This window comes from Haliotis rufescens, unplaced genomic scaffold (genome assembly GCF_023055435.1).
Source record: "Haliotis rufescens isolate VD_foot unplaced genomic scaffold, xgHalRufe1.0.p SCAF_1, whole genome shotgun sequence".
Lineage (NCBI taxonomy): Eukaryota > Metazoa > Mollusca > Gastropoda > Lepetellida > Haliotidae > Haliotis > Haliotis rufescens.
Window position 1 is genome coordinate 71922454 of NW_025963779.1, and position 24259 is coordinate 71946712.

At 39.7% G+C, this 24259-nt stretch overlaps 1 protein-coding gene across 2 annotated transcripts in view; it reads right to left on the reverse strand.

The window, feature by feature from the left end:
* Positions 1-333: 333 nt before the first annotated feature.
* The window catches only part of LOC124139711 (insulin receptor substrate 1-B-like), a 47366-nt gene continuing 23440 nt past the window's right edge, over positions 334-24259 (reverse strand). The window contains exons 1-10 of one of the 2 annotated variants that reach the window (XM_046506997.2): positions 21510-21672; positions 19986-20125; positions 18802-18944; positions 16877-17023; positions 14062-14184; positions 12761-12874; positions 12285-12412; positions 11030-11161; positions 9168-9371; positions 334-8843 (exon numbers count right to left, since the gene is read on the reverse strand). In XM_046506997.2, the coding sequence (XP_046362953.2) occupies positions 6073-8843; positions 9168-9371; positions 11030-11161; positions 12285-12412; positions 12761-12874; positions 14062-14184; positions 16877-17023; positions 18802-18899 (3717 nt within the window). In that variant the 5' untranslated portion in view covers positions 18900-18944; positions 19986-20125; positions 21510-21672 and the 3' untranslated portion in view covers positions 334-6072. Of the gene's footprint in view, positions 8844-9167; positions 9372-11029; positions 11162-12284; positions 12413-12760; positions 12875-14061; positions 14185-16876; positions 17024-18801; positions 18945-19985; positions 20126-21509; positions 21673-24259 lie in introns of those variants that run through there. The other variant, XM_046506996.2, reaches the window with a different exon arrangement.

Genomic DNA, 24259 nt, shown 5'->3' on the forward strand with positions numbered 1-24259 from the left:
TCAGCAATATTCCAGCCATATGACTGCAGTTTGTAAATAATCGTGTCTGGAACAGACAGTCCAGTGATTGATACCATGAGCATCGATCCACGCAATTGGGATACGATGATGTGGTCAACCAAGTCGGCGATCAGTGGAGGTTGTCTTCATTGAAAAGGATCCATTTGAGGGCTGTAATGTTCCAGCCATGGCACCTTCATTCATTCAGCCATGTGGGGAATCAAACCTGGGCCTTCAGCATTATTGGCGAGCACTCGACCACAAGGCTACCCTATTGCCCAAATGATGATGAGAGCTCTATAAGGACATACAGAACAAACAACAGAAGACGAGTTGTATGTATACATGACATTCACTTTCTGGTAATGAGAACATACAGGGAATGACTTCCTCGGACTGTCCCCCAGCTAGCCAGCCAGCTCTCAGGCCGGCAGAATCATGCTGACATGTACACAAACTTGTATGGCTGCTAGACGCCTTGCTTCCAAATACATACACCATGTGACAACCATTGTTCAATGTTCTCTGGATAACTGAAGTAGTAGAAGTTGTAGAGTTTGGAATCAATGTGAACTTGGACGACAAAGAGGGCTATATGAAAACTGTAGTGGTCAGTAGGTGTGTCTCTTCTTATAGATAAAAACAGATATATGATCATAAAAGTGAATTTTGAATTCAAAACAAGCTTCTGAAAGTTGATTTTAAAAATAATATTGTTAAAAGTAAATTTAAGAAAAAAATTAAACTCTAAAACATTGACAAAGAATTAATGAATTCTTACCTAGCTTTGTTATGTATACTGTCCGGTTTAATTATGCAGTTATGTACATTTGTAAACACGACAATATGCAAATTTCGGAGTCAAAGACACTCAGAATCACTAAAAAATCACATTGATGAGCCAAGTAAATTTCAAATGAGATTTCTATTATTCTATTGTTGTTAGAAACAATATTATGCTTTGATTGGGAATGGGCACATGATGTAATATATTTTGAAATTGACAATCATAAAATACAAATAAAATCCTTATGTGACTACATTTACAACATGGCATTGAGTGGCATTGCATGTTTCACAACAGAAATAAAAAACATATCCATCATAAAATCTGACATAAAATATATAACTCATTGACAACAGGAAATCAAGATCTATCAACAATCATCACTAATCAAGATGAATTTATTGCAAGGTACTAAAACATTAGCTTGTAAAACACCTGTGCCTTTTTCACACAGGTAAACATCTCCTGAAACGATGGAATCTGCTGTGCCTGATCTGAGAAAGTCATACGTAGTTTGTTTGAATGGATAGTTAGAGAGTTGTGTAAGTTTAATAGAGTTGTTAATTGTAGTACTTCACACTAAAAGAGACCATTGCTGGTACACATGCATTAATATGCAATGAAGTTGCATTCCATAACTGTTGCTTACATGCCTTTCGTGAAGAAATAAATTCTTGCTGTGATGAAATTTTACATTTTAAAGTTATATTTAAGGATTTGGAACGACTACATTATCAAGAACTTAAACCTAAAGAAGCTGTAAGAGCAAAGCAACAAGTATATGTGGTACATGATGTTTGCAGTGAAAGAGACACGAGACACCCAGTCTTTCACAGGCAGAGAATATACACAGGAACCTTAAAAGGCTAAAATCGAAAATCTTGTTTCTAAGGATGTGTCAAATCTGGGGGATCTGGAGCACACGTATTAAAATGACAAAAATTTTATCTAAAACATACTTTGCTCCCTTTAAGAAAAGTCTTTGAAGCAACTGTTCTTCTGTCTCCATCAAAGGACACTATGTCTATGGACAGGTCTACATGCAAAGACTCGGGGCTGGGGATATATTAGCAGCTAGCAAATATAATAAAACACTGGCACTATCTGGACGCAAGTCTGACGTTTACCTGAGAAATTGTAAAGCTCTTTTACAGTCATATATATTACATGATGTTTTCCACCAAGCTAGTTCCACCTTTCTTACTGCATGTCACATCATGTGTACATGTGTAAGACACATGATTGCATTACCAATATAGTGTTGCAAATATCTCGCAGACACTCTCATGCATGGGGCCTAGTTCAAGCATACATCACATCGTTATCTTTCTTCCTGAAGTAGCCATTTCAGTGAGGTCATTCAACCTTAGTTGTTCAAAAATGGTTCAGAAATAAATGTGAAACTGATACAAACAATTATGAATTTCATAAATGTATCCGACTCGCTGAAGAACAATTACAATTTATAGATGTCAACTTCTTTATTATGAGGAATACAACATTTCGGAGTATATACTTACTCCTTCATCACCTTTCCTTATCTGTTTCACATATAAATGCCAATCAAAGACTTAACAATTACCATGATTTGATTAATTCTTGGGCTGCAGGGAAGCTTCATCATTGAAACTTTTGCTTGTAACAACGAAAGCCCAGGTTTGATTTCCCACATTGGTACAATGTGTGAAGCCCATTTCTTGTGTCCCTGTCATGACATTGCTGGATTATTGCTAAAAGTGGCTTAAAACCCTATTCACTCACTATCACTCCTCTTCATAGATTAAATGTTAAATATACTGTGTGAAACTGTGTTCAATTAGAGGTGATATTTATGCATTGGTTATCAAAACAATAACGTCCCATGTGGTGCCTGTATACAATGGGCTCCAGCTTCAACTGGCTTGGTCACGAGTCTCCCATGTTTATCTCAGGCAACATTTTTCTTCTTCACGTTCACCAATAAAATCAAACAACCATATAAAACTTTGTAAATTATTTGGACCAACACAACTTAGAACTTTCAGACAATAATGATCATACTCATTTCAAGTAAAGCAAACAAAAGAACAATATATATAATATACATGTCTAGCAGCCATACACTTGGAAAAGTTTTAGAAGCAGATGATTCAACAAGCCAATCAATTCCAAGGTAACAAAACATCAGCCAATCACATCCAAGGACACACTTTGATCAGCCAAACAGTTCAAAGGAACAATTAAATAACCAATCAGATTGGCATACACAGATTCAAACTTCTCTGGATCAGTCGATCAGCATAGTGACCATTTAAGTGTAGAAATCAGCATTGCAAACAACAAACTCCTCACCAAGTCTTTCCATCATATACTGTGCAGACAGTGATACAGTCTAGCAATATCAATAATGAACATATATATAGTTTCAGCCCTTTCTAGCACATTACCATCATTAATTTCGTCAAATTCAACAATTCCAATAGTACAATATTTCATCCAATACTGGTCATCTTTGGTAGATCGGTACTCATTCACAAAACACAACTGATTAAAAGTGCACAAAATACGGTGCTGGGTTTTCCCTGCAATGTTTCTTCATATTTTAACATTTACAAAATATAAATCATCGCTAGTCCGAGTTCCCCCCGGAACAGCACAGCAGAGAACACAACTTACAATGCACTTGTGGCTGAAAATATACTGCAACCGGTAAATAATTTGTCTGCTATCTTTCATGATCAACAAACTTCAACTTTAATAGTGTGCCATTAAAAATTAACAGTAACCATGGTAACAGATACATGTTTGGCACCCGTAACAATATAGGAGGCAACAGTGAGACCCTAGAGAAACAAGGAACTGGGGACAAGATCTCTGTTGTCATAACAACAGATGGATTTAGGCCCCCTTGTGGAGCAACAGCAAGCACTCTATCACAACTATCAGACTGAACAACTACCTCTCAGGTCTCATGTTATGATGGTGCATGAGATTTAGCCAGGTTTACCATTGTTTTTTTGCTGTTCTGTGATATCAGGATTCACCTTGATTTCTCCTTAGGCCAGAAAATTCATTAAAACTTGGTCTACAAATCTGCCAACTCGAAAAAATCTAAAATTGAAAAATAAAATAAAATAAGCAGCAGGGTTTTTTCATTCTGTTGACCAGAAACTAGTAAAATGCTAAAACATACCAACTTTTTTACTGTTGCTATCAATATGCATAAATCATTTAAAACACTTTTCCTGCCTCCCATTTTTTTAAACACTTTGAGGAAATCAAAACAAAATATTTCAAATTGGATTTTTTTATAATATATTTTTTTCAACTTGCCAACCAGAATTTTGGGCCTCAAAGTTTTTAGGGCTTATCATCTTGATAAATCAATCATCAGTGGTTCAGTCCAATAATCAGGAGAAAGGTTTGCCTCACATGGGAGTAAATTCTACATTTCATACGCTACAGTTAATCATTATTTTATCAAACAGCTAATCAAAATCATAACCACAAACACATTAAAAATACAAATATCATTTCCAAGGTTAAAATCAACAGCTTTTCCCCAAACACATTCTATTATCATTCCTATAGGTTCATATTGTGCCAGCACAACGCCTTAAATGTCATATATAAATATATAAAAAGCCCTTTTGCTTACTAGCTCTGACTGATTAACTAACTTGAGGAAGGAAGGTGTTTAAGATCCACGGCACACAATCTTGAATGAAAGTCGATATTGGGATATCAGTTGAAATTCCTCAACACTCGCCGAAATAATGTGATAACAATTGGGCAAACAAACAATTTTTTACTTTTTCTGTTTTACCCAAAGGATTAATGTGGGGCAGACTGCCTCAGAATAGTGGGTAAGAATCCCTTCCCTGCAATATGGCTGTCATGATGGCCATATTGGATTACAGACAGGTACAAAAATCACAAGAGGACACCCAAAATGTGACAAGAATGTCTGCACAAGACTTCACAGTCGCTGTTGTTTTGGTTTGGCTTGAGTGAAATTGCGAAAGAACACTACTCTAGTGGTGCCACGAGGTATTACATAGCAGCGAAATAAGCCAAACGAACTCAAGAGTTTAGAAAAGAAGTTCATTTATGAAATCCAATATGGCTGCTGTAGTTGCCATATGGGCCAGCATCAATTTACAATCTAAAGAGAAGTCACCACATTTCTGCAAATTTTAGCTCAATAGCCGCTCAAGTGAAATTAAACCTTACGAAAAATCATGTGACAATGGATGACTCATCATGACACAAATCCACATGACCCCTTAGGCCAGGTGAGCTAACAAGCAGTAGAATAGTGTTTGGTATGAACATATTTGATATGCAGAGTTAAATCTCAGCAGAGAATATTGAACCATGCCATGTTTATGTGCGTTGACGCTGACATCAATCTCACAGTTCAAGGTCACATGGTAATAAACAAATGAGGCTACTCAGCAATATATTGCAGTTTAAGATATATTTAAATAACTAAATGAATAGATTTAATATATAAAAATTCCCTGCACTGTCACGCCGGCCACATATACAGGAGATCTCGTCAACACTCTGACGGTATAGAAGAGCTGGCCATGCCCTACCAACAAGAGCCACATTACAAAAGCAATTTCATATAGAATCAGTAACATCAGCACACATTCACACCAAATATAGCATCCAGATGACAGGATATGTTGAACTTGCTTCTCCTAGGCAGTCGACAATTTATCATTGTGAGAGAAACCCACTGAAGAGAAATTCTAATACAATCTCAATAAAATCAGATCTTAGTGTTTGCTACCACTAAACAAGGATCTGCAGACATCCCACTAAGGGTCACATCTGAATGACTTTTCATCCGACCAATCAGAACATCGCTTACCAGACTTGGAAAGTGAGTCAGAATGTGTTTTTTAATCATGCAACCTCAAAAAGGTTATCACAGGGTATTCCGAACATCAAAATCATCGTCTGTCTCTCGCTTCAGTGGAATAAACATTTCGAATGAAAGAGTGCAGCCATACTATCTCGGCCATCTATTAGACATTTCAGAATTGTCTCATATTCAGTTTTCAAATTTTGAATTGAGAACTTTAGAAATGGAGTGAGCTGCTTTCTGATTGGCTAATGTTGACTTCTCGTTAGTCATTTATTTGTCGGTATTTGAAAGGTGATTCTGACACGACCTGTAATGGGTGTCCTCAGGTCTTTGTGTAGCGGAAGTGAGCACTAAGATCTGATTATAATGCGATTCAATTCTAATATGAAGACAAAATGACTCTTGTATCAATTAACAAATTAACAGCTCATAATGTAAACTTAACATCCTTGTTTCCAGCTGCAGCTTTCAGAGTCTCTGATTTCTCAAAGTCTATCTGAGCATAAGAAAGAGGTGGCTCCCCCTTATCGTCAGCAGCAGAACAATGGCGACTTTTTGTCCGTGGTGAGCGCAAGTTACTGTCACTGTCACCCACGGCCTCAGAAGATCCAAGATCTAGAGAGGCATAATTCAGCACCTTTTCACTGCTGGCTGCCAATTGCTGTGACGAGGACAGTGTGTTGCCAGACGAGTTTTGTTGTGACGACAGTGTGTTGCTAGATGAGTGTTGTTGTGACGACAGCGTGTTGCTAGGGAACGTCATCTGCTCATACGCACTGAGATCACTGATGCTGTGCCGACTACGAGGATTTGGATCAACACTGAGTGTGGCCCCGGTAGCAGCCGGTTTGGACTGGGTCTCATCCAAGGTCAGCATGGCCGGTGTGCTCCCTGGGCGGGTCAAGGTCTTGGCATTTGGTTCTTCCAGAAACTGACCATCCTTGACCTTGAGTTCACCTTCACCTCCTGACATGCCAGCAGTCTTAGCAGGTGCTGGGGAAGCAGTAACAGCACTTCCTGAACAATGCTTGGCTCTCGTCCCTTCAAATTCCTTCCTGTTTCCTGATGGGGACTTCACAGTCTCTACTCTGGACTGAGGCTTTGGTATTTCTCTGACTCCACTAGGTGCAATACCACTGTACATTTCTCCTGTATTCTGTTGAGTCAGTTTGTCAGTATTAGATAATGGAGGATCCACGGATGTGCCCTCATGACATGCCATTGTTCTCTGAGAAATTTGTAAGTTACAATATGCGCTACTGGCAGACTGTGGGACTATATTGGAACACTTCTTCCGAGTAGCTGCTGCAGCATCACCAACACAACCTGAGGCTTTCTTCTTCCCCTCATCCCGAACAAATGTACCTGTGTGTCTCACAGGAGCACTAACCATGTAGTCACTGGCATCCCCCGTCCCCGAGGTGGGGGGTGCACAACTTTTTAAAGGAGAACTGAGTACATAGTCACCCTGATTGTCTCCCCCTTTAGGTATGCTAGGGGTGCTCCCTATTGGGGAACTTAACACATAGTCACTTTCTTCTGCTTTCGCAGATTTGGATGAAGCAAGACCACTTTGAGATGTTGTTACCCGTGAATCTCCTGAGGCAGATTTTGGTGGCTCTTTTTCAGATTTTGTCCCAGAAGAAAAGAATGATTTCACTGGTTGGGGTTTAGAGAACCCTGATCCAGAGCTTAGATTCCCTGGTTCGAAGCCTACATACTCAGATTCAGCACGTATAGGCTCACTTCTGGATCTGTCTGTCTTCGAGCCTGAAGGAGCTCCTTTCGCAGCATGTCCTGCTGGAGCAAACACTACGTACTCATCACCAGCGGCAGCAGCAGAAGAGTCTCTCTTCGTCACATGGGACGACTGTATCACCTTGGAAACATGAACATCTCTAGTTTCATCAATGTGAGACTTCCTCTTCGAAGAAGATACCCCACTTTTACGTCGGTGATCTCTACTTTTGCTTTTCTCTTGGCTTCCAGACTGCCTGGACTTCTTCTTCAGGGAGTCTGTACTTCCACTTCCATGTCTCAATGTCACTGGCTGATGACCCTCGTCAGCTGCATGCCCACCACCCTTCACACTCGGTTCATACATAACATAGGAATCGGCGGTTTCATTTGTCTGTTTCACTTTGTCCGAGCCTTTGAAATCTGATCGACACTGACTTTGAACAGAACCTGAATGCCGAGCATGATGACCTTGACCTTGATCTTGAAGGTCTAAATTGATATAGGCAGACCCTGATGAAGATGAAGAGGTCATTTCAGAAGGTTCCACATTGATGTATGTGTCTTCTAAATGCCCCTGGACATGAAGCTTCTCTGAGCTCTGGGACTTACTGGTGTTACCTGAGTCATGCGAGGACTTGCTCCGACTTGGGGAGGTTGTGCGACTACCTAGGGTCATGTCCATGTATCCGTTCTCCCGCCCTCGATTCGGAGGCTGAGGGGAGGGAGTCTTACGCTTCTCCACTGACATGTCAATGTAGTCCGTGTTTAACAAGTGTGTCTTTGTTCTCAGTTCCTCTGACAATTTCCTCAATGACTCATTAGAAGATACCCTAAGTGAATCTCTCGAGCTACGATGACTCAATGAATCTATGGATGATTTATGTAGCAGCTCTTGAGATGTAGTTCTCACAGATTCATAAGATCCCAGTCTTGCTCCATGTTTCAGCTTGTATGTCCGAGCACTCTGTCCATAACTAGATGACCGGGGTCGATGACCCTGCAATGCCTGCATGGGGGACTTGCCAAAGCTGGATGCTCGGGGGCGGTAGCCATGACTGTCACTGGCTGTGCGAGGTCGGTGGAAGTCCAGCTCCATGAAGGAATCAGAATCATCAGATCTGTAAGATGACTCTGATTTATATGACATACTGAGAGGGCTGGCACTAGGAGTAGGAGACTCCACATTTAGACTTCGACCTCGGTGAGTGATGAGGTGAGGTGCACTACAACTTCGACCATCATTATCCAAGATTCCACGCTTGATTGGAACAGGGTCATGCACATTTGGGATCCTGGCAGTGGGCTTGGTAGGCGGTCTGCTGCCCAGAGAATATGTTCTCTTAGGGAACTCACTGGCATCATCCGACAACATATACACGGCCGGCTCGGGGCGCAGGTGGCTACTGTCTATGGGACTCTGTCCACTGTTCGGGGTCATGGGGAGGTAGCCTTCATTACCTGTCATCAAAGGAACATGAGGTTAAACAAAATAATTCATTCTTCTAGATTTCATGATGGGGTGTATGACGCAAACACAATTGCTATTGAAAACTGAGAAAACAAACAATTGTGAATCGTTCAAATTCCAAAGAAACCTCAAACCCTGCTAATTATCTATGGTAACAATAGGATAAAAAATGCCCAAATCAAAACTGTATAAACTGAGAAGAAAACTTATAATAATTCATGTAAAATCGTTGTATTTTTCAGATTAAATCAATTCAACAATATCATATAATTTCAGTTTACTAACAGCTTCTGAGAGAGGAATGTCTGACTTACTGCCACCCTCTCTGACTGTGGGGAGATGGGAGCTGTGACTCATGTCCATGTAGCCGGCGCCGCCCCCCACGCCAGCCCCAACCCCACTGCTGGTCGTGGTAGGCACCCCGGACTTGATGGGGATAGGTTCTGATACGGTCCTCCCCGGCCCCATCGTCATGTAGGCGTCAATCTCGGCACTGGCTGTGCTTACATCATGAGGAGCTAAAAGAGGAATTCAGCCCAATGTGGGGTAGTGAGTGAGTGAGTTGTGTCAAATGCTGCTTCAACTAATAATTCAGTTATTTTGTGGTGAGTCAGCTTATGTTGGAGAAAAGCCAAGGCTGATGCAGGTCTTAGATGTTTACCTCACTTCAAATTAGAAATCAGTGATTCCAACATGTGTCAAGCTCCTTCCCATTGCGACACCTTTGTTACACTCCCGGTAAAACCCTGCAACCAGGGTGGAAGTCGCGATAACAAGAATCTTGAAATTTGCCCTTAAACCCCAGATGTAGTGACATTTATATTTTTGTGTATTTTGGGGGAAATTTTGAAAAGAACTACAACTGACTTATTATTTACAGACAAATTTATATTTTGTTTGTTTAATCAGATTGGTTGGAGATTCCAGACAACATACATACAGATAGTTGAATGAAATAGAAATTAAAAATTGACAACAAAGAAAATAACTTAGTATTCCGCGTCATGACAGACGTAACTTGTCTGTAAACAAAATGGTCATTTGGTTGTGGGTTCAGCTCCACGCATGGTTGTGGCCTGCCTGTCACAGTGGGGAGCTTTGACTGGTGACTGTGACTGGTGAGAGCTACGTGAAAGGACTATCGCTGTAAGGAGCTTGACATGTAGTGTCCAAAGTAAGACAACAATCCTTGTGAACAGCGGTGTTCTAGACAGCTCGGCCATCCCCTAAGTATAACATCCACTTCAGAGGTAAGAAAATACTTTGGAAAAGTCCTTCTTACAACAGAATAATTCTACCCATCTCTAAGAATCTATTATTACCCATAGGGTAATAAATAACCAAGTTCATAAAAATCATATTACCAGTGCAAATATCACTTCACCCGGGCACCATTGTATTGTTTACGACATCCAGACGCCATTGTTGACGTCATTCAAATCTTATTGTTGGAATGACGTCACAAAAGAAACATCATAGCTGAAGATTGTTGATGTCATTCGACAATTGTGCTTTTCTATGATGGTGGTCGTGATCTGAGCATTTTTCTAAAGGAGAGCTCAACAAGAAATAATTGGTAATAAAGAAATTATTACAGTCTTGTGTCTCATACTGATTTTATGAAACTTGTGAATTCATGTATTACCCTCGCTGTCGTTGAGGAAACTCAAGGATTCCGACACTTATTTTAAAATTCAGTATGACACACATGCTTGTATAATAATCTCTATCTATTCTTCGAGGACAAAGTGAATTGATGTATATGATTCAGCAACAGAAATACTTGTGTCTTAGATTACATGCACATGACGCACAGGGACTGGTAGGTGGGTAGTTTTTTATATTTTTAACATATTGAAGTTTGTATTAGTTTTCTTGACAACTAGAGCTATGATGAGGGAGTGGAGACTTTTACAAGTAATAGTTTCACGTGTCATGATTATTGATCAAGACACTGGCAACACAAGTACTGGTATTTCTTTTGGCCTCTTATAAATTTAATCCTATGTCCAGATAGAGTGACACACCTCTACATCAAACTGAAAAATTAACACTTTGAGTCTACTCAAATTTCTCACATGCTATTTTCCACAGCACTAATCCTAACCATGCTACAATCCTACAGCCTCAGTTGATGGCATTAAGGAATCTGCACTGTGACATCTCCACTGCCTACCTGAATGGGTGGAGCCAAGGTTCATGGCGACATACCCTCCCCCGCTAGTGGCTGTGGGAGGAGTGGTGTTCCCGGGACGCATGTCCATATACGGGCTTGCCTGGCCAGCATCTACCTCCGGAGGAGTTTTCACTGAAACATGGAAGTAAGTGAATTGGTTTTACACTGCTTCCAGCAATATCTGGGCGGGGACACCAGAAAAGGACTCCACATTGGACCCATGCAGGGAATCGATCATCGACATTGTGAAACAAACACCTTAACCATTAGGCTACCCCACTTTCTCCTTAAACATGGAAGAACATGTAAATAGTACCTACTGAACTCTTGGATAATAATTGGCAGAGAAATTAAAAGAGTGCGTGAGTGAGTAAAATTTTACGCTGCTTTTAGCAATATTTCAGCAAAATCACGGCGGGGGACACAAGAAATGGGCTTCACACATTGTACCCTTGAGAAAAATTAAAAGAGATCTCATGTTCATAATAATAACATTGGATCCCGCCGGGCTGTCATGATGTTATGATGTCTGGCTAGAACAAAGGGACAACGAGAATGGGCATTAGATGGAGAGGACGTGCCAAATGGCTCATGTGTGTCATTGTAGCTGGATTGATTCTCATGCTATCAACCACTGGTTTGTTTAGGCAAAGTATTTACAGGCTGCTGTGACATAGCTGAACATTTGCTCATCGCTGCATAAAGCATTCACTAACTCACCGACGGCTTTGCAGGGATGCTGCAAGGCCGGGGACTGTAAACAGGCACTAAACAGCCAGCATGTCTAATGATGGAACACTTATCTTCACCAGGTCCAACAACAGTTAAACAGGCACTAAACAGCCAGCATGTCTAACGATGGAACACTTACCTTCACCAGGTCATACAACAGTAAAACAGGCACCAAACAGCCAGCATGTCTAACGATGGAACACTTACCTTCACCAGGTCATACAACAGTAAAACAGGCACCAAACAGCCAGCATGTCTAACGATGGAACACTTACCTTCACCAGGTCATACAACAGTAAAACAGGCACCAAACAGCCAGCATGTCTAACGATGGAACACTTACCTTCACCAGGTCATACAACAGTAAAACAGGCACCAAACAGCCAGCATGTCTAACGATGGAACACTTACTTTCGCCAGGTCATATAACAGTAAAACAGGCACCAAACAGCCAGCATGTCTAACGATGGAACACTTACCTTCACCAGGTCATACAACAGTAAAACAGGCACCAAACACCTACCTTCAGCAGGGGAGGAGGAGATGGACGGGAAGTCATGAGAACTAAAGTCCTGTTCGAAGTAGCTGTCATCCTCCTCATCAATCACCTGGGGTGAATGTTCCGACATTGTCCCGGCATACGATGGAGGTCTGAGAACAGAAGGATGTTGAACATTAGGACATGACTAATGAGTAGCTTCAGAAGCACCAGAAGCAATTAGTAGCAGAAAGGCTCGAAATGTCGCGGAGATAGACACAGCCCCAAGACCACAAGTCAAAGACAAGTGATTTTTCCCCAGAATCTAGTCAGGTTAAAATTTAAAAAAATTGCAAATGATTCCATGGCATTTCATTGGGTAGCTGAGCAAATGTTTGTGCATTGATGTGTCCGTAAACAAGAAACATATTAGGCCATGCCCACTAACAGTCTACTGTTTCCTGAATGGCTGATAACAGAATGGGGGAGGGCTTGTTTTACAGGAGATAAGGTGTCCTCACAAGAATTCCATTGGACTGAGGTCCTCTGCTCCGGCCAGCATACTGGAACGGGATGCCCGGGACTCCGCGCTGTCGGACCGGAACCGATGAGGGCCCAGGTGCATGTCTAGGTGCCTGGAAAATAAATATTAGTAAAATATAAGCTTGTTTCTTTTACATTTTGATACTTATCCTGCATTACTGGATAAGATAAAAAAAAATAGTAAATAAGAACAAGGTAAATGAGTGAGTGAGTGAGTGAGTGAGTGAGGTTTAACGCCACTTTTAACAGTATTCCAGTTATAGCGTGTCAGCATAATGTGGGAGGAGAGCCCAAAGTGATGCGGGTCTCAAACGTTTACCATTTCTGTGAAACCCACGAGCACGGGTATGGCACTGATAAACCTAGAAACATAATAGGCCGAACCATGATTCGAACCCACAATCATAGGTTTTCGGTGTGCCCAAGGGACGCAACTCTGCACAGCGAATCGCAGCGACTTAGATGACTGGGCCACCCTGGTCCCCTTTATGATACAGATGAATACATTTTGACCATAATGCTCATGACCATTAGAAGCAAAGAATTGCTTTTCAGAAGTGAACATATCCAACACAGTGCAATAACTTTCCGTATTTCATGGAGATACCAATTTGGATTGTTATTCTAATCTTATTCACCAATCAGAATTGAGTATTCTCCAAATTGTACACTTGTTTTCGAGTCTTGACCAGACAATCCAGTGATTGGTATTGTGATCAACGATCCACACATTTGGGGTACGATGACATGCAATCAGCCTAGACAGTGAGTGTCACCACCAAATCCACATGGTCCCCTCTTACGACCAGCATTGGTTGCAGGGGACTGATTCTACCCTGGAATCCCCCCTGGGTTAAGACTATAACATACCAGGCTAAATTGTAACTGAAGACATGAGATGTTCAAAGAATATTTTAACAAATCAGGCAACTTGTCACATATTTAGTCGATGTCATAAAATGCTCACATAAAGCATATGATAACTGTCAGAAACGTTATTACCATACATACATGTTGAATAAAATAGTGAAGTAGGAAAAACATTGAATTTTTTAGAATGAATTTAGATGTTTGAAAACACAAACTCAAAGTTAATTATTCCATGACAAGATCATGAGTGTGATGAAAAGTATAGAAATATATATAACTGATGATGACAAGAAGCCTGGTTTTACAGTACATCAAAGAGTGCAGATTAACAGACACAGTAGAGCAGAGAGGGTGTAATTAGGGCTGAGAACTAGACCCAGCAATAAGCAGAAGTCACAGCAGCACATACATTAGTGGACTAGTTCCTGGGGAAATAGTATCTGCTGGCAGTGAGGTTGAGCGATTGGTTGGATAGACTGTTGACACCGGCCGTGGATGGTCATCAATCTGCTTCACTCTCACTCTATGAGGACTGAAATTCACAGAGACACAGTTTAAAGACTGAAGTTTTGTAGTTTCTACAGGATGCGAGAAGGTAATTCAATACAAAATTCGAGAAAACATTCTGTGTTTTGAAAACTGAGGTAGTGTAGGTCACTGTTTATACTTGAAAACATCTTGTTTAAATACAGTTGAATGAGTTAAGGAGAGGTTTCGAGTGTACAACTAAAATGTATGAGAGAAATGAAACAATAGTTAACATTGTGTATAATTCTAAGAATACTACCTCTATTACATCACTGCTGTTTATCCTGAATCCTGTCAACCTGCATCAATGCTCACGGGGCATGTACCAGATATTGAACTTACTATGAAGATTAAATTCCACAATGTTATTTTTTTTAATATCATTTCTGAATTAATTTGGGGATTCCCTTAAATAGAAAGACCACAAAACTGACTGTAAAGACTATTTTTCTGTTGGTAAAAAAACTACATTGTATAGCTTCAGGTGAACGAACAACACGATAACAAACTTTGTCAATGAAAATTTGCAATTTGCAATTACACATCACTAGACAAGATGATTTACCATTTGGGGTAAATAATTGATGAGCGTTATAGAGAAACACCTGTACATAACCAAGGTGGATTTGTAAATAACCAACACAACAGTACAAGCTTGGCCTAACAGACAATAACAAACTTGGTCAATAAAAATTTGAAGTTTGAGATAAAACGTCACTAGACAGCGATTGACTATTTCCCTTGTATTCTTGATATGCTAGGCATTTTGTTAGGCATTTTGTTATATGCCATTGATTAAAATTAATGTGTGTGTTGTCTCGTAAACTAAGCAATCAGTTGTACACTTTCTCCCAACATACTAGCGATAAAGTTCAAACATATACAATAATACAACAGGAAAGAATATTGATAGAATGATCGCAAAAAATAGTATCTGAACTATTATTTTACCAGGAATAAAATATTCTGATATTGTGTTATTTTAATTGCAGGTTTTACTATATCTTCAAAGTACTGATAACCATGACCATGCTGTTTATGTACCAGACATACTATTTTCATACATGCTCCAAGGACCAAGTTAATACCTCAGTTTAACTAGGAGAGTTAAAATCTGAAAGGTTGTGCCTGGCTTGCAATCAAAATCAAATTGAAGATGAATTTCATTTTATAATAATTTGTGATCGATATGTACATTTAAGACGAAAATATATACCCAAAACGTTTTACCTGTACCCCTCCATACATACGTTTGATATTTTATTGGCATCAAATAATGTAATAATCATTCAAAATCTATCCGTATTCATTTACAAAGCAATAAAACTACGTCTTGTGTAAATTACCTAAAATTTTGTATTATAATGTTTCTCTCTCACTGTATACTCTGTAATGTATAATGGGCCTGTGGCCTACAATACATAAGGAATGAAGACTATATATACTATATATAACTATGAGATGGGCTTATCTACAGTCAGATACGGTAAGTGGTGGCGATTACTTTTACACTATACTTCTAATTCACCTGTCACTTTAGAATTCAATGCATTTTATGCATGTTACCATGGTCACTGGTGGTGTGCATGTCAGACTGTGTCTGCCAATGTGTGTGGTCACTGTACTTTGTACATGTGTGCTCTTCTCAAACCCTAATCATACTAAAATGATATATATTGAGAAAACAGAACTGTAAAAATTCTGCAAAATGTGGACTTATCTACCGTATATCGCTGTGTATAAGGCGACCCCACGTATAAGACGACCCCCCTGTACACGCCTTAAAAATCAACCCAAAATCCTTAACTCCGTGTATAAGGCGACCTGGATTGAAACACATCACAAGTCTGACTGATATAGAAGATTTAACGTGCGCTTTCCGACTGTAGCGTATTTCGCACACGGACATCACAAGTGCGCACACAAACCTTATATATGCAATAAAAATATGTTTATCTTGCGTTGTTTTGTTTTTCTACAATGAGAGGTCGCGTGTGTAACTCAAGCACACGTCGCCATTTTGTGTTTACACGGTACGACACCAAATTGGTGCCCGTAAAATAAAATTTATTTATGAAGTAATAACATATAAGAGACAATGGTGAGTAATTTAATCGCCAATTAACTATGTTGTAACTAACTAGGCTTATATTTGCTTCACATTCAGCGTGTTTATTCCACAATCACTTGTACACACAGTCTCCAACACTTGTTAATACAACTGTAAAAACAGCGGGAATTGATTTCAGCTTCACCGGTTATCACATGTTAGGTCACATGTGCAATATGCAAATGCTTACCGGTACTTCCGGCTCTCTACTCACGGATGTTGATTGTTTTACCGTGTCAGGTGGTTTGACAATCTGCATCGAGGCGAGGGTCATTTCAACTTTATTTGCAGAAATTATTAAACTTGATATTGTCAGCAGCATCCACATGGTCAGGGTACAATGACATGCAATCAACCAAGTTAGTGATCCTGACCACCCGGTTGCCTCTTACCCCCAGCGAAGGTGGCTGGGAAGCGATTCTAACCTGAAATCCCCACAACGATGGACTCTGAGGTGTTCTGAAGAAGATTTGCTACTATATTCACCAATCAGAATTGAGTATTCTTCAAATTGTACATTTGTCCCTATGTGTACTCACTACAGGGGGTTTAAGGGTGACAGTGGGAGTGGTGTGAACTCTCTTACCTCTGTGTGTGACTTTCACTGACTGTGCGAGGTCGGAAGTCCTGGCTGTGTGGTCGGTTGCGGTTAGTTATACTTTCCGACCGCTTCTCAAAGCGACAACTGTCTGACTCGTCAAAACTGCTCATTGCAGTGGCATCCTTCATACAACTGAGAAGAAAATTACAATGGTATCATAATTTAAGAAATGTTCTTGTCAGGAATCGAGACAATCTTTCCAAAGGCTTAGCATGTGCTTACTAAATGAGAGGAAAACAGTCACTATGCCAGCACCATCACAGCAGGGGGCACCAAGAAAGCAAACCGATTACACCTATATGGAGAATCAAACCTGGACCTTGGTGTAAGAGGTGAACACATTAACTACCAGACTACCCAACCACCTATCACATGACTTCTCGGATAATTCTACATGCTCATAATCATAATACAATCTACGAGTCTAGTTCAAATCCAGAATCAAGTGAAAATTACTTTCATTAGATTAGTCTTATGACCATGCATATCTTAGGGGGCATTCACATGGCACAACTTGTTGGTAAAACTTGTATGGAATTATTTGTACAAACTGAAGTTGTATACAACTCTACATTCACACGGCGTCGAGTTGCATACAACTCAGATCTTGCGAGATTTCTAACCAAAAGCTTTTGATTCACTACATTACCACTGGAATGTATGAAAATGTATGCAACAAATTGACAACTGGATCTCTCGAAACAGAAGAAAATGTCAACAGTAAAACTAGAAGTTTGTTCGTTTTCATTTTCAAACGAGTAGGCCTACTGGTAGGTTCCGAGCACAGGGTTCGGTTTCATACTTGATTACTTCGATTGATTTCATTGGACCATTTGTATTAGTGACTTAGACAATTAGTCTATTAATTGTTAATGTTATGATGAATTCAGGGATGTCAGGGATGTATGTATCGTAGCTGAGTGTGAAATATATGTGATGTGATAGGCATTTCTTCACACGTGAAAAGAGGAAATTGTAAACACTATCCAACATGGAAGTTCACTGCAGTTCTTGAGGTTTTTTTCGACATTTCAAAAATGAATATAAAGTTATTGGAATCTTTCTTAAATGATAATTCATGTTTTGACAAAGAGCACACACCCAATGATTTTGTAATTGAACTTCCTATTAGCTATCCATTATTCGAATAAATAATTACATTGAGAATGCGGACTGAGAAAAGTACGATAATTTTGTTTTTTATACTTTCAGATGTTGCTTATTGTACTTATGCTTTTCCTAAAATAGTTGTTAATGGCATCAGATAATAGATACTTTCCTGCCGATTCTAAAACTATAAAGTGTATTTATGTGCGTGATGTAGTTTGAGTTTTAGAAACATATTATGGACTTAAACTCATCGAGGCCTACTGTGTACAGTCACACAGCCTGTCATTTCAAATAACACTGTGAAAAGTTTAATCTCGAGAATAAGACAGATGCAGGTGTCAAAAGTAATCATTTGTTACATGGTTGTTCTACGTACCTTCTTTTCATAGGTCCTTTTTTGAGTGGTGCCGAAAAGCAGAAGTAACCAAAGTAAATCTGAGTCGTCATTTTTGTTTACAAATTGGCGTGTAAATATCACATAATTTTAATAAGAGTTTTGATTGGCTGCGTGCGTACAACTTGTCACATGAAAATAGAGCATGCTAGTACAACTCACGTCCAACCTGTTGCATACGTCAAAAGTTGCCTGAACTTGCATGTTCACACGAACAATGTGTTGTATGCAATAAATTGTATACACCTAGTTGTACTGTGTTAATGCCCCTTAAGAAGTAAATCCACTGAAGGAAAATTCTAGCTAGAAGGCATAAAGTTTGCACATAGTGCCTGCAATTACTCTAGAATGTTCAGAATGACATTGTTTTAAATCGGTTCATGCATGGTTGAGTTCCAGCACTTACTTCAGTATAGCTTCATGCATGCTCTGTGCTATCACTGAATCCTCAACATGCATCCAGAGCTCCCCGGCTCCAGTAGGAGCCCAGCTCCCCACCTCCATACGGAACAGATTGTCATGGTGAGCCAGGGACCTTACTGTGGCCAGCTGAAACAATAGAATACACAGTTGAGTCCTGATGAAGACAGCATCTGCCACAGCCAGGACAATATACCGTATTCGACGTAATAAGCGCCCCGCTCTAATAAGCACCCACAGCGATATTTGCTAATATATTGGGTAGTGAACAATCCCAATCAGAACCCGTTCCGATTGATCAATGTACACTTATTGACTTATTTATTTGTGTATAATACATGTTTTATATGCATCCTTAGTTATGGGAAATTAAATTCTGGCAAAATATATCTGTCGTATATAAACATTTCAGGCTGTCAGCATAAACCACGAAATTTACGATCTTTCAGCTCTGTTTTTTTCACCAAAATAATATTCTAATAAGAGCTCCCTATTTCTAATTTTGAGAGCGCCCTGGGCGCTTATTACGTCGAATACGGTAACACAAATCAATGCACTGAAACAGACAAACAGTTTCACCTTGACTGTACTTAAGGTCAGGATAAGGATTCAAAAAGAAAATGGAGGAGCATATCTGTGTTTATTATAATACACAAAGATTATTGAGTGAGTTATGTTTTATGCCATCTATAATGTCAAAGCAGGGGTACCAAGAGGGTATTCTGGGTTTGAGCTCGTCCCAACATCCTTTGTTTGTCTTAGAGGTGACTTAACAGATAAGGCTGTCATGCTCACTGACCTGGCTGGCTACACATCATACCCTAAACATGCCAAAGGCTAAGATCATTGTTCATATCAAATACTGGTCCATCTCGTCTAGACTTGATTATTTACAAGCTCCCATCATATAGCTGGAATATTCTTGAGTGCAGCATTAAACAACAACCAAAGGAAGGAAGACTGAGAAGAGGTTTTATACACTGTAACCATGTATGGACTTGAACCCGGGTGTTTGGAAAGGCAAGAAATACCTTAACCACAAGGCTAACCCATCATTTCCAAAAAGATTCAGAATCAAGATTTAACCAAACATTTCACATATCCTAAATGCTTGCTTTTAATCGATTACTGTGATGACCCTCTGTGCTGCATCCTTAAACAAGGTTTTACCTGGAAAGACACCTGTGGTTTGTCGGAGTTGATTCTAAAGAGACTGAGGCTCTGCTTGGAGAGACAAAGGCGGAAGTTTCCCCTCAGCGTCTTCCCCGTCCCCAGCCCCTTCTGCTGGATGGTCACCTGCCACACATGCTCTGCAACCACAAATATCAAAGCTTTAGAATCAGCCTCCTAATAACCTCAAAACATGCACTGACTTACACTGAGCGAATGCGTTTAGGTTCAATGTCTCAGTATTTCAGTCATATCAAACAGAAACATAATCAGGGCGAATCTGGGATTTGAACCCCAAATTCTGGTGCCTGGCACGCCCAGGGATTTATCAAGGATTCCAAACTAAGTGCCCTTGGCAGACAAATTGGAAAAGATACAATAGTTGGATTTTTTTATAGTTATTATTTTCCTAAATTCAGAGGCATTTTAATATTGAATTTTAGCATTGCAGTCAATGCAAATGTTAAACTAAGAACTACGCCTCTTCCTCTATATTGGTCCTATTACCAGTGATATCCAAGTCACCTCTACAAATCATAACATTAGTCATAACTATAACAGCATGACTTTAGCTGCTGGTCTGAGCCTGAGTCTAGTAAATTCAGCTAATATTAATAATAGTCCATATAATAACACTAGTCTCTGCTAAAATTATGCTAGGAGCCAAGCTTTGGGCACAGACTGGAAATAATCAAAATCTACAGAAAATGACACTTATGGCCAACATCAAGGCAGGATATGCAAAAGTTGTTGGCACAGACACACTATTCTAATTAGAACTCAATTTTCTGGGGAAAAATACACATTTCAGAGGTTTATCTAGTCCTGCTCATAGGCTGATATTTGGCTCCAAGTGAGCAGCAAATGTCATTAAAAAATTCCCAAATTGGAATTTAGAATTTCCCAATTCATATGTTAATATATAACAAGTGTGTAAAAGATTTATGTCTTTGTAGAGATTACCTGTATTTCACTAATAACGGGACCATAAATAGGAAGCGGTTTGAATACTTAGTTTTATACTACTGCATCATAATACAGCATTACATGTTGGCACTAGTCCTGTAGTCCTTGCCAAACTGCCAAATAGTTAAGGTCTCATAAGGACCAGAAGAAATTTGCCCTTTTTAAGGGTTTTGGTATATGTTATCATTATGAGGACTAGTGGTCTAAAACTCTTACTTTCTATTGCTGTAATGCAATCGCAAAATACAATGTTAGAATACCTCTGAATTTAATCATTGTCAAGAAAATATGAACAAACTAATTATTTTTTCCCAATTTGTCTGCCATGGGAACTTGGTTTGGTATCCTGGATAAATCCCTACATTTGCACACAACATATACTTCAGGATTGTTTTCTTGTTGCCTAATCTATTTTGATAGCCATTAGTATTTCAACAATACTCTCAATTTTCTGCTATCTACAACTGATTGCATGTTGAGTGCTCATAACGTCAACAGCACTAATCACACACGACCCCATCATTGGTGTCAGGTGACATTCCAGAACTGGTCACTGACCTGTGTTTGGCTGCAGATTACACCACTGATCCCAGCAGCCGACACAATGCCATCCTCAGTGCATATACACACTTTGATCAGGAGAGATGTGTTGTGTACAGCCCCAGGGCCACCCATGTTACAAGAGATATAAACATGCTTCGCTGCAGCAGTGGTGTGTTCCATCGGATGACTCAGTGCATGGTTAACACGCTTGACAAAACTCAATGCCTTGAAGGTTTCTATTTAGTTAAGCTGTGTACATGACACATGACTTTACCAAATGGAAACTGTTAAGTCACGGAGTTCATCAAGCGTGGCCTAACCATGCACTGAGTCATCCGATGGAACACACCACTGCTGCAGTGAGGCAAGTTTACTTGCAAGTGATCAAGGTTATGGTTAATTCATGTAACATTTGAAGTAATCAAGCTTTCCGTCATGTTCAAGCATGTCACAGAGGCTCTTGATGTCATCCAAAGTGAATCAAGAATCAAACATGGACCTCCCAACATGGTTTAAGATCGTGCATTTCTTGTAAAGAGGAATATTAGAGCTTCATTTGAAGTCGTAACTTAAGCCATTTATGTTAAGTGTCCATCTTGTAAAATTTCATTCAGTCCAGTAAGCAATGGTCAGCTCTCCAAATCATAGACAACAAAAAAACATTAACATCTATTGAAAATAATGCAAAACACTATTTTCTGGGTAAAAATGGGTGGTACAGTGGTACAGTGGTACAGTGGTAGAGTGGCAGACTGACATGCTGTAGACCGCACAGACTGGGTCCTGTGAAGATCTGGGTAGAGAATGGATCTTCAGCAAGCCATGTTTGTCGTAGGAGATGACCTGACTTGGGTGGTCAGACTCACTGACTTGGTTGATGATGCATGTCATCGTATCCTAATTGCGTAGATCCATGCTCATAATGCCTGGATTGTCTGGTCCAGGCTTGATTATTTACAGACCGCAGTCATAGAGCTGGAATATTGCTGAGTGCCATGTTAAACAACCAATAAACAAACACAGACTGGCCAGGCATGTTAATTTTGAGTAGATATATCATGATACCTTTCAGTTGATATATCACTACTAAACTTTCCAATCACTGACACCCCAAGATGGATGTACTCATGATAGTGACAAGATCATAATGGAGTCATAATTTGTTTCGACAGGTTGACAGTGAGCAGCCTGCTGATTACAAATAGATAGTGCTGCTGTCTTGAGTCGTGTAAATCAATGTAGACAAGATGTCAATGCAATGAGTCACAATCCTCACTAAGTCTAGCAGAAGAAGGTATTAACAGATGACTCAAAGAAAATTTTCCAAACGAAGACAAGGTTCACACATATTATTCATTTTTGATATTATCATTTTTTCTCCCACTGTTTCAACATGTTCAAGACATGCATTTATTTTTTCTGGAAAAGAGGAACCAAATAATTCTTTCGGGGAACAAACCACATATGTTTCAGGACATCCAGCCTATTTTCCTTGAAAACTGGAGGTCAATTTTTTTTTCTGCATTTATTTGGAACAAATAATTTTTTGGGTAAGAAATACCAGGACGTCCCCTCCCTGTACCCCTCCAGTGAGTGAGTGAGTGAGTGAGTGAGTGAGTGAGTGAGTGAGTGAGTGAGTGAGAGTGAGTGAGTGAGTTGGGTCTAACGCCCCTTTTAACACTATAGATTCCAGTTATATCGTGGCATGTCAGCTTAATGTGAAAGCCCCAAGTGATGCAGGTCTTAGATGTTTACCACTTCAGTGAAACCCACGAGCATGGTGCTGACAAACCTAGAAACATAATCGGGGCAAACTGGGATTCGAACCCACAATCATAGGTTTCTGACGAGCTCCAAGGATAGCGAGAATATCAAATGCTCAGCCTTATAGTACTGCTGCACTGTGACTTCCTGAATGTTTTAACATGACCACTTGACTTTCAGGCCTAGTTTCAAACACTGATCATGCTGATAACCAGACTGATAACTCCCTTCCCATAGTCGTCATGCAGGACACGTGGACTAATATCAGTATGTTATTCATACAGTCCCTGTACATGACCGCAGCAAGGTCAAAGTCAATAATTGTGTCAGTCTGCACATATAAGTCTACTCAAGTGAAGTTCAGGATCACCCCATTCTTTCATATTACTATTACTACTGGTATGACAGATTAACTATAGTAACATGAAAGAATCAGGTTGTATACATGTTTAGTTTTATGGACACTGTTTTGTTTATCAGAAATACCAAGTAAGGTTGCTCTCATTTTGTATTTTCAGCGTTAGAAATTGGCACTAGTCCTGTAGTCCTTGCCAAACTGCCCAATAGTTAAGGTATCATAAGGGCTCGTAGAAATTTGACGTTTTTAAGAGTTTTGCTATTTGTTATCATTATAAGGACTAGTGGACTAAACATGCTAAATATGTTAGTTTCTACCCCTGATTTAAAAAAAATAATTAATCTACACGCGAAACATATTTTCAAACAAAATCAGAAGAGGAAGGTTCTGAAAGTAGTCATCTGACTATCAAGGTCCTATGACATAATTGAAGGTGTTCCATACTATAGTTTACTAAACGAGTCTCAGTTAGATACCGTTTTTGATGCCGTATACAATCTTTGGTGTCAAAATCACTATAACCACTAGGTTACCCCACCGCCCCTTGTTGGCTATCTGATTTCATACAAGTCTGCAGATGGTTGATCTGCCATGAAATGAGCTGCAATTACCCTTAAGCTGCACCATTTGTTCAATTTCAGCA